The following is a 12,400-nucleotide window of genomic DNA, read 5'->3' as shown; positions in this document are numbered from 1 at the left end:
TAACTCGTCAAAATGTCACATAGTGAATGATTAACTCTTCTGGGCGATGTCAAGGGTCCTATCGTACAAAGTGTACTCTGGTTTCTACATCTATGATATAACTGAATTCTAAAGAGGCGGAATAATAACTTCAGAATAGGTGCATCAAAGTGAAAGACTCCATATCACAGATGTAAATATCAAGAGAAAAAATGCTTAAAGGTGGCATAAAGATCTTAATTATAATTGTATTTTTGGTACAAAAATTAATGATATTTGCTCGGGCGACAACTTCTCCGATGGGAAATCTGCAAGTTAACCACCAAAACTAAATAAATCCTAATCGTTATCTTTACGGTATTTTGAACCAAGAATGATATTACTATCCTCTTACTCTAACACTTTGCCCTCTGAGATATTGTCGCAGGAGCAAGTGTTTCGCCGTTTTCTTTTCTCTCTCTCTCTCTTTTTCTTTTTTCTATTACTTCCTTGTAAGTTGTAAAAGCCTTGATCATCATCGTTCGATGTGTTGCATCGTCCAGTCTTGCCATAATCACCAAGGATGTTGTAGACCACAAGTAAAACACTGGACAATTTCGCAAATTAAAGATCCATTAATATTTCAAATATAAATAATAATAAATGTCCGTTCATATATCGCAGTTACTATATATGTGCATATATACTCATTCACCCTAACACACACGAGCATACCCACGCACATCCATGTTTTCCCACACACAAATGGTCTAATTAAACTATGTTTTCACAGCGTAGAAATGTCATAATCATGATAACGGCTGTATATAGCTAAGCCGCTAAATTAATAGGCGCTAAAGTGTTCAAGAAATGAATCCTACCGTGTACCCATTCACCTCACCTGGGTCGAGTGCAACACAATGTGGATAAATTTTCTTGCCGAAGGAAATTACGCTATGGCTGGGATTTGAACCCACGACCTTCTATTTCAAAGTCCGGACACTAATCCACTGGGCCACAGCGCGCCACGCTTATATATTTGTTAAGACAAAATATAGAAGCTGAAAATAAGTCGAAAAATAGTAGAAGTCATCTGAAAAGCAGTACAACTTGATTACCTCATAATATTCACCCTAACACACACAAGAACACCCACGCAGACACGCACATACATGTTCTAAATGGTCTAAACTTTGTCTTCACAGCGTAGAATGTCATAATCATGAAAATGGAATGTATCCGATTGAGGAAAATACACGCGTCTAAAGGCAATGGATTCGAAAAAAAAATTATACTGGTATCACCGGTTTAGGGTGTGTATGGTCTCCAAACGATCATGACAATTGGCCAATTCGAAGATTGTGTGTCGTAACACAAGTCATGAAATAAACACATTTGGTACAAACACTTGGTCTAAAGTCAATTTTGGATTTCGGGTATGTTGTTTTAGTTAGTGACACGACATATGGTCATGCAGGTCTAAATATCTCAGACGATATATGGTTAAAGTTAGGATTGTAATAGAGTTTTTAGTTCAGAAACCGTTACATGTTTATACATAGCCTACTTGTTCACACTGTCAAATTAATAATTGGTTACAAACAGTTCATCAAATCGCCGCCCTTCATGACTGTATAGACCAAGTGGTGCTGAAAAAGTGGGCTGGAGAGGGAATCTGAATTTAAAAAAGAAATGTTGAGCTAGATGGCAATAATACCGAATGATTGATATGTTATTTGTTCTGTAAAGAAATAGAATGAAACCGTCTGATATTAGATCATAGTAGATGAAATGGGTGTGAAAAAACAACCTCCATGGGTGCAGAATCCAAATAAAACATAGATCGAATACAAAGTATACATAATAATAATAATACATCATTTATTAAAAGATGAACTGTATCAATGGTACTCGCTTTTGAGTTATGTGTATTGATGAGTTGCAAGATTTCTTTTTATTTGTACTTCTCATGAATACAAAAGAAAACAAAATACTGCTTCAAAGTCATAATTATATATGAGATGATAGTAATTATAATACTAATAATAATAACATCATGATATCAAAACTAATAAGTATATAAATAATTACAATATAAAATCTCATTTATCTGTTAAAACCAAGTATGGTGGCTGCTTTTAGTACAACTTGGAATGAAGTTTTTAATCTTTTCTATCCCTATTTTTTACATGTTTTATCATACTTTTCTCGAACTTTTCCCCGTACAAGCAACAGCATCAAGAACATGTTATTCTTAAAGTTGTCATTGTAAAAACACGCGCATCCTGCCACAATAGAAATAAAATGGATGGAAATATAATCTCAAAATTTTTATTTATTGATTAAACGTGGAAAATATTATTGATCATTCTGAACTCAATATTCGAATTCAGTTGTTTACGGACCCGTACATTGTGGGTCCAACTATTACTTTAAATGAACGTCAAAGTGTTTGATACAGGAAAGAAATAAATACTGTATAGACCCTACTTATGGATGTATAGGCTGAAATGATAAAAACAGAAAAGTGTCAAGGTATATGAGTGTAGCTACTCTGAATGTACATCGACTCTTTGGTATATAAAGTATGTGCTATATCTATAATACGTATGTAATCATGCAAATGTATCAGAAACTACACAATGTTCGCATAAATACATGATAGTGACATAAATGTATTTTCGTGGATAATTTGTCCAATAAATGATCAGGCGAACTTTACTGTATAATTGCCTCATACCAATTTCCTACTGTTTTTATCAATAACTTGGAATAATGTTACCATGTTCTATCAGAAGCAAGACGGGAGATGCGGAAGGTATATAGGCACCGTTAATAAAAGGCACATGCGCTAGACAGTTCTTATAACATTCCATACGAGTTATGCATTGAGCACTGACCCCCCCCCCCCTGTAAACGACATAATTATATGCAGAACATTTATCATGTAGAGTGTACACTGCAGTGTCTCACTCAACAGTCAAGTACATTTAACATGCCTATTTAAAAAAAAATGTGACTACTATGTATGAGTGTCGCAAACCCAACTCCCCCTCCCCCTTCACTGGCCATTTCCCTTTACATGATCGGGCCTACTTATATAGGCTATGAAACAATGAAAGGCTCTGGAATCAAGAAGTGTCTGTCTAGTTTCTCCTTAGTCATGTTAGGACAATACTTTGGCTTCCATGATCCATCCTCAGTTCTGTTCTCTTATTTTATGTAAGCACCTTAAAATGGTTTTATCCGGATTTGAAGAGAAGGACGGCCACCTGCCCAAGGTAGAAGTAAATGAAATGCTTGGTCTCGTGTGTGACGTAGCTGCCGAAGTTACGGCCCACAATGCAATGCCAGGTCGGGTTATACTTCTTGTCGAACTCCTTCTTGATGTAGGCAGCGATGTCCTTCTCGATGTTGAACTTCTCCATGGCCTGGGTGGCGCACTCGACGGCATCGCTCTGCATGTCCTCCGACATATCAGCGTTCTTGATCACGGCCTTGCGTTCAGTCATGATGACGGTTCAGTAAAGGCTTCCCTGCAAATGATCAAACAATGAATATTGTACGGTCAAGTTAGCAGAAACGAGGTGGTGGAATTTACGGTGACCCGACTTTGCTCCTACATGTACGACAATTGCTCCAGGTTTAATTTAGTCTAAGATGTCCGGTTAAGGTTAAGGTAATTGGGTTTTATGTTAGGTTATTAAAGAGTTAGGTTTAGGGCAGAGGAGACCGGGGACAAATGTAACAGAGGCTCCCATTCCAAGCATTGGCGGCGGAAGCCAAAAAAAGGGGGGGGGCCACCTGAAATTTTTGGATGGACACAGGGAAAAAAATTGACAAGCAAAAAAAAAATAGGTTATCAACCTGAATTTTAGGGGCGATCGCCAAAATTTTTTGACAAGCAAAAATAAAAGGTCGTCAACCTAAATTTTAGGGGGGACCACAAACATTTCAGGGGGGAACGTGAATTTAGGGGGGCAGGAAACAAAATTGACAAGCAAAAAAAAAAGGTTATCAGCATAAAATTTAGGGGGGACCGCCCCCCCCCCACCTCAAATTTAGGGGGACAGGTCCCCCCCCCCCCGCCACCTATGATTCTAAGAAGAAACAAGCTTAAACAATTAGGATAAGCATTTCACAAAGTACAGAGCATGCGCATATCATCGCTTCACATGCTGTTCGAGTGTAAGCAAATTTATAACGGTTCGTGGAACTTCCTACTGTTTTTCTTTAGTAGGAAAATACTATCTCTCATTACATGTTTTTCTTCTGGAAAAATGTGGAATTGAGCTATAGCCGTCAAAATCATTATATACAAAATATGTTCTTACGCCTGTCCGATTTGACTAACATTTCAACGTGGAACACCCATGCTAAGATAGAAACAAAAAAATCTTTCCAAATTTAGCCATCCTCCTCAGGGACAGATGTAACACAGTGTTACAACAGCCCCTGGCCCTTTATAAAAGTGTTAAAATTTAAGCTCAGAGAAGAGAATAGCATTACTTGAAACCTATCTGGTCGCATTTCGTAAGTTGGGGATGCAAAAAGGATATAGCGGATGAAGAATTTTCCACACGGTGCCATGAATAAAATGTTGTTTTATCACAGAATCTTGACCAAATTTGTTGAGTAAGATCTAATTTTGAAGCTAGAAATATAAGCCAAATATAATATTAATATAAATTGAATCAATACAATATCAGCAACTAAACTTTTAGCATATTATAGGATGCGGTGAATGATAAAATGTTAATAAACTTAAAACAACTAAATGATATAAAATTTTTGACAATTTTGAAAATATACAGGGAGTAAATACATGTCTGTCGGCTCTAATCTGCGACCTAATAAATTAGTAAACTGGATAAATTTAGTTAATAATCAAATTTATAATCTTAATTTTTAAAGGAGAATGAAACCATTGGAACAAGATAGCTTGTGTGAAAGCAGAAAAACAAAGAAACAGATCAACCAAAGTTTGAGAGAAATCAGACAAATAATGAGAAAGTTATAAGCGTTTTAATATTGCGATCACTAATGCTATGGAGATAGCAAATTGGCAATGCGACAAAGATGTGTGATGTCACTTGTGAACAACTCTCCCATTACTTCAGTATATATTTCACTAGAATTGCCTCTTTTATCACATCTATCCATAAATAATGTGTTCTGTTTTCATGAGGGCATGTAATACATCTTGGATAAAGAGTTTGTATCATCATAAGAAAAAGCAAAAAGAGACATTTTCAGGGTATTTTATAGTCCACCAAAGGGAAAGTTGTTCATCAGTGACATCACATTGTCGCATTGCCAAAGTGAGGATCACCATAACATTAGTGATTGCAATTGCTCATAACTTTCTATTTGTTCGATTTTGCTATAAAATTTCGTTGATCTGATTCTTTGATTTTTCTTTCTAACTAGCTATCTTGTTCCAAAGGTTTCATTCTCCTTTAAGGTCAAAATACATGTATAAGTTTGGAAATTATGGTCTGCATAGCTCGGGACATTAATGAACATAAATCTTTCAAATTTCTTCTATTACGATTAGGTCTAATAAAGTTTGCGTAATATTTTTGCGTTTAGTTGTAATAAAGACCTTTCTTGTTTTTCTGTTTTCCATAATCTATATCACTTTGCTAGAGGAGAATAAGTTAAAACACGAAGAGAGTGTACTACCATAGGTTCCGCTAATCATGAAGTCTGAGTACAGTCTATTTTGAAATAAAAACACAACAAACAAGTAGCTTTGACGATAAGCTAAAACATGAGAACTTTCTGTTTACAATATAATTTTTTTTGCAATAAGTTCACACGTGCAGGATAGGCCCTAAATAATAACTTTGAACATAACAGATACGGATAGCTTATATTTATTAATGAGATAAAATTCACAGCCAAAGATTGATCGAATAACATGAATGTGTAAAGAGTAAAATTCGTTTCCATCATGGGCCAAATGTTTGGGTGAGATGAGATCAGAGTTTCGAAAAACTCAACAAAATTCTATATGCCTAATATTTGATCTTTTACACTTTATTATTTGCCCTTTGGAATTTCGGCGTTGATGAACTTGCCACGCCCTATCATCATTTATGATTCTTAAAGAAATTAGACAATTATAAAACGGGGGATGGCGAAAATGTTTAAAGGATTAAAACCGTATTCATCGATTTAGTTTGCAGTTTCATATTTATGACGTCATCGGCAATTACCTATCAATCATTTCAGAGGCAATGATCGAATTCCTTGCACAGTTTGGAGTGTGCAAGACATGCAAAGTTAACATGAAACTTAAAAGTAATAAATCACACAATTTAGGATGAATTTGGTGAATTAACTGGCTATACTAAATCGAGCATTTGAAATGAATGTGACATTTGGGTGGAAAAAGATGAGGATAAATGTTAAGAATAAACTTTTTTTCAAGTAATAAGCAATGAAGGGCGGGCCACTTACGTTGACGAGTGGATACCATGCGCGACCAAAAAAACACGTAAAAAGGATGTCTTTTTCACGATAGGGCACGTTACGTACGTAACGTGATAAGGGTGTCAAAAACACAAAAATAATGAAAAAGGGGTATCTATTTCACTAGGAAATTACGTGTTTAGGGTCGAAATTGTCGGGATGATAAAACAAAATTAAAATGTTTTATAAAGGATGTCCTTTTTGCCCCAACACTTCGTGTTTAGAGTCCGATTTGCGCGAGGTGTAGAAGGTGGGGTCGTACTAAACCAAATAAGGTAAAGCCGACGACCGAAGGACCCGTAACAATAAAACATTCCTGTACTTGTTTAGGGGTTCATTTCAGGGAATATTTGCCAAGAGTGTCGTTTTGTTTCCAATACTTGTTAAGGGTAGGGTTTCACACGCCAATACTTGTTAAGGGGTGCATTTTCAGAATATGGAAATTACGTGTTTAGGGTGCTTTTCCAGACCCCATGGTCGCGCATGGTATCCACTCGTGAATGGAAGTGCCCCCCCCCCCGGGCCTATTGCACATGCCCGTTCCAAGCCACATTTCTGCTCAAACCTCTATACAATGACCAGAAAATGCGAACAACATACATGTACAGTCCAATTATTCCTTTATGCACAGACATGGCCCTGCGGCTGTGAGCAGAGCAGAGTCCGAGTTTCGTCCGTCTTCATAATGATTTTGTGTGGGAGTATAGTATTATAATACTGAAACCTGTATGTACGCGTAATTCTAGCCCCAATGAACATTACTTACAATTATCTGAAGAAATTGAAAACGATGGGTGCTCCTGATTTCCAAGCCTTTGAATGATGACTTGTCTTTAACCAAATAAGCTCTGCGGACACTCAAAAGGACAAATCCCGCGAGTGGTATGCACTGATTTCCACACGATCGGGTGACTGGCTCGCACAATACGTCTGCCTAGCAACACTCTACCACATTTACATCGCATGATCCTATTGGTCAACTCACCTCGCTGCACAAGGCTTATAACAGTAGCTTATAACACATGTCGGGTGTGGGGATGTTTACATTTGACTTCGTTGGTGGACAATCCTCTTATTTAGAAACGAGTGTCGTATTCACATAGAGTAAGATCTACATAAATGTTATATACAGTACTGTAAATACGGCCTACAACGTTGTACTACGCCAGGGACGTCCCTGCTTCGATAAATTGAAGACGTTCCACATGAAGGGGCCATGTAGTATATAGTGTAGACGTGTACTCGTTGAGAGGGGGCATACATGTCTCAACTAAATGGGAATACGTAGAAATTTGCAGACTTTGCATGAAGCCTAAAAGTCAACATAGGCATGTTTCATGAAGGACGGACTGTAATCTAGCTATATAGTAAAAATATAGGACCAACCAAAGTGAGAGAAAAAATAAGAAGAGAAAATGGATTTCTGAGTCTGCGGTCATACATAATTGTATTTCAATGGGAAGAATATAAAAATCACAATGGTCCTCGATCAGTCTCATCTCAATCGATCTGATCCGCTCAGGCTTCCAGTAAAGCCAACACACAATAGTACGTGGGGAATATATATATATATATATATATATATATATATATATATATATATATATATATATATATATATATATATATATATATATATATATATATATATATATATATATTATATATATATATATAATATATATATATATATATATATATATATATGTATGTATATATATGTATATATATATATACACAACAAAAAAAGTAAGTCCCCCCTAAACAAACATCAATAATTTCCGAACCCATGCGAGTTTTTAAGGCATTTTTACATGAGAGTGTAGGTAATTTTATAAGCTACCCTCTGAGTAAATCTTGTGGACGTATCTTACGTCATGCTTCAATGAGCACCGTTAGAAGTAAAAAATGTCACTTTTCAAAAGTCACAAGCAAAATATCATGACTTTGATTCCATTTTATTGGAACTAATTCCACATTCTCACCATGAAAAATAGTCAGAAGGCTTGTAAAAAGTACTTTCTAAAAGACGATACAACTTTTTTAGCTAAATTTCACGGTTGAATAAACTCAAGTCCAAATTTGCTATAATTGGGTTTTTACACATTTCTATCAATAAAAATGCTAGAATATGATGACAGATATTTTGGGGAAGACTATCTTCAACAATATTCATCGTTTCACGGTTCAATGAACATTTATTGGAAACAAAAAATGCGATTTTCAAATATCGTAGGCGAGTATTGCTTCATTTTGGTAACTAAAAATGATCTTTTCTCAACTTTTTCGTTATGTTCATGACCAATTATCATGCTTCAATGATTCAAAGGTGTCAAATTAAACATTTACGCTTGAATGAACATGTGGAATGTGATTAGCTCTTTTTTACGTTATTGGAAAAAATGCAATTTGTAACTATGGATATCTGTCACAAAACTCCTTGCACAGTTCATTTTATTTGATTTTCATGAAAATCCCGATGTTTAATGCATCAGTGAGCACACAACATTAAAAAAATTATGCAAATGAGAAGAAAGTTCAAGGCCTTGGCCCCACTCTGTATCGTATCGAATGGTTATTTTGGTGTGCGCACCTTTTGGATAATGTTACTCTGAAGCCATGTGCGAAGTTTCATGAAATAACTGTTGGCAGAAGTAACAAAAACCGTCCATGAAACAAACCCTCATTTCATATTTGTTAAAATTTTGACTTCCTCTCTCATAGACTTGTGTACATTATTGTTGCATATGTTTAAGCATACGTAACCCCTTGTTCAATATGGTGGAACTTTTTTTCAAGGCTGTCTTTAGCAATGTCGTTTGGCAGTAATGTTTATCAACCTATGGGCAGAATTCTGTGCAAAAATGAAATCGATTTGTTTATTTATGGATGAGTGAGCACGCATCAAAGTGGGAAAATTGGTATTTTCAATGTCACAGACTCACTTTAAAGGGTAATAAAGTGAATATTGGGGGCAAATTTGGTTTCAAATGTGTCTTTAATTGTTGTAGTTTTTATCATCCATCATTTCTATCACCAAACACTTTCCGAACTTTAACCATTTCATGGTTGAGCGAGCACATTCGAAAACTTAGGAATGAATACACTTTATACTGCATAAATGTATTCTTTTCCTAATAATTTCTCAGGATCAGTTAAATGAATGGACAGATCAGTGGTGGATCCAGAATTTTAGATGGGGAGGGGCCTATAATCGGGGGAGCCATCAACATTTTCAAATTTTAACATGATCCAACAAGTTGTAGAAGATACTACCAAAAAAAACCCTATGATGATACGTCACAATACAGGGGCCGCAGAGCAGTTTTCAAAGTGGGGGGGGGGCTGACCATGCCATAAATCACAATCGTATTACATTTTTGTGCTTGTTTATGGAAAAAAAACTAGGGGGCTGAAGCCCTCAGCCCCCCCCCCCCAGCTTTCGCGGCCCCTGCAATACATCATGCTCAATCAACCATGAACATACGATATCAAAATTTGGTCTGAAGTGGGTAAATGATGGATAGTAAAACAGCATAACACCATAATATTCACCTTAAAAACAATTTTTGGCCCAACTTTGTATTTGCACAATCTGAAAAACGACTCTTGTGACTTTCAAAAATGGTCATTTTTAATTCAATCTTTAATTACTCATGCATGACTCAACCGATCAATCTCATTTTTCTCCAGGAGTTGCCTAATGAGTGTATAAATTCACCCATGAAATATCATATCTCAAAATAATTCGGTTCAAAAGTTAGAGCAATTTGATTTAGGGGGGACTTACTTTTTTTGTTGTGTATATATATATATATATATATATATATATATATACACAATATACACAATATACACAATATATATATATATATATATATATATATATATATATATATATATATATATATATATATATATATATATATATATGTACATATATATAATATATATATATATATATATATATATATATATATATATATATTATGACTTGAATAAATGAATAAAAATCAAAGTATCATAAATGGTGAAAATTTAATCAAATTCGGATGTAAATAAGGAAGTTATGACCTTGTAAGTTTCGCTATATTTCACAAAACAGTGATACACTTAATTCAGTCACATACAAATGAGACAGTCGATGATCGATGTTTTTCACTCGGTATTCCTTTTGTTTTTTTGTTTGAATTATACAGACTTCATTTTTTACTGATTTGACAATCAGTGCCAACTTGACTGAACCATATTAAACAATGGTAATTCTACATGTTCAGGGAGGAATTAAGTGTTGTTGGAGGACAAAATTAGAACATTTCATATAATAAAATACAAAAGAAATAGCTAGTGGATGACGTCATCCGTCTTTCATTTGCATACTGACCAGAATGTGCATATGACTGTTTTGTAAAATTAAGCGAAATTTTAAAATGTCATAACTTACTGATTTTACATCCGATTTTGATGAAATTTTCATTGATATGCTTGTTGGATTTCTCTCGTTTTATTCCAAATCAACTGTTTGGGCTTGTCCTTTAATGTATTTATAAACAAATTACAGTAGCCTATTCGCTTGTTTGATTTACCAGTTTTTACTAAAATCGACGTTTTGACGGGACAGACTTGACATTTCAAGATGGCCACTTAGAGATTTTTGTGAAACATAATACATATAGTCTTACTTTGAGAGCTTTACAGCAAGTATTATCGCTATGTACAGTGAATAAGTTTCAGCGCATTGGTCGAGAGATGGCGGTGTTGTGCAATAAATTTATATATCTGATTGAGCATGTTGAGTATTATACATGTCTGCATGTAGTTGTGTTATATTGGTGCCAGGTAAAAATGGCAAAGGTAAAAATGGCAGAGGTAAAAATGGCAAAGGTAAAAATGGCAGAGGTAAAAATGGCAAAGGTAAAAATTTGATTTGATCTGATTTATTTTTTTTTTTCTTTTGCATTCATAACAGTGATATACAATACAATTTTCATTACATAAAAAACATAAATACATGTATATCAGGTAATTGATTTTGGTGTTAATCATAAAGAAAAAAAAAAGAAAAAAAGTCATTCTAAACAAATATGATCAACTACCAACAAAGAGAATTTCACATTTACAGTTTGCAGGAGAAGGGTTGTCATTATAAGCAGATTGCTTGAAAAAAATGAAAACCCCGGAATAAAACTCATTAAATTAATACATACATCTATAAAGCAGAATGGAAAGGTTATTTTGTTCATAATTTTATAAAGATGAAGATAGAAATGAAAGAGGATGATGGTGATAATGGCGAAAATGAAGGCCATGATGGAGATGGAGTTGATGATGATGAGGAGGATGATGATAATAATGATGATGATGATGATGGTCATGAAAGAGTGTTTGGTGATGATTAAGTCACAGGAAAAGTGATTTAATGATTAACTGAAATACTGACACAGAAAACTTACTTTAAATATTCTAATAATAACATGGATTTAACATTTGTTTTGAATGAGTGAAGAGATGAACATTTTTTGATAGACTCTGATAGAGAGTTCCATAAATCGGGACCGTGGTGTCTTATGGATCTCTGTGCGATGAGCAATTTTGGGTTAATTAAGTGAAAATTTGAAGAGTTTCGTGTAGGGTATGAATGAATAGATGTGTTCATTGCATAAAAAATGTGAAATTAAGATGGAAGCATGTTATTTGTGTACTTGAACATCATCAGTAAACTTTGAGGAGAATTTATGTCAAAAAGTGTTAGAGTCTTTAGTTTATGGAATAATGGGTTTGTGTGTGCTAAATATTGTGAATTAGTACAAATTCGAAAAACTTTTTTTCTGTAATGAATATATTGTATTAATTTTAGTTTTTGCACAGGTTGCCCAAACTATATTCCAGTACGATATATAGGGTATATATAGTGGAACGAGGGTAGATTGTGGAATGTTTTTACTTTTGTAAAGTACACCGACGT

At 34.7% G+C, this 12,400-nt stretch overlaps 1 protein-coding gene across 1 annotated transcript; it reads right to left on the bottom strand.

The window, feature by feature from the left end:
• Window positions 1–1,819: 1,819 nt before the first annotated feature.
• On the bottom strand, window positions 1,820–7,384 carry LOC121417029 (dynein light chain 2, cytoplasmic-like). The gene is made up of 2 exons (XM_041610581.1): window positions 7,202–7,384; window positions 1,820–3,494 (listed from the first exon to the last, which is right to left on the bottom strand). The coding sequence occupies exon 2, from the start codon at window positions 3,468–3,470 to the stop codon at window positions 3,201–3,203; it is 270 nt and encodes an 89-aa protein (XP_041466515.1). The 5' UTR covers window positions 3,471–3,494; window positions 7,202–7,384; the 3' UTR covers window positions 1,820–3,200.
• Window positions 7,385–12,400: the final 5,016 nt, after the last annotated feature.

This window comes from Lytechinus variegatus, chromosome 6 (assembly GCF_018143015.1).
Source record: "Lytechinus variegatus isolate NC3 chromosome 6, Lvar_3.0, whole genome shotgun sequence".
Classification (NCBI taxonomy): domain Eukaryota; kingdom Metazoa; phylum Echinodermata; class Echinoidea; order Temnopleuroida; family Toxopneustidae; genus Lytechinus; species Lytechinus variegatus.
Note: the sequence above shows the minus strand (reverse complement) of the source record. Positions and strands in the feature narration are given on the sequence as shown.

Bases quoted from the DNA above. Each gene is read 5' to 3' on its own strand.
- LOC121417029 (XM_041610581.1), bottom strand. From the start codon at position 3,470: ATGACTGAACGCAAGGCCGTGATCAAGAACGCTGATATGTCGGAGGAC.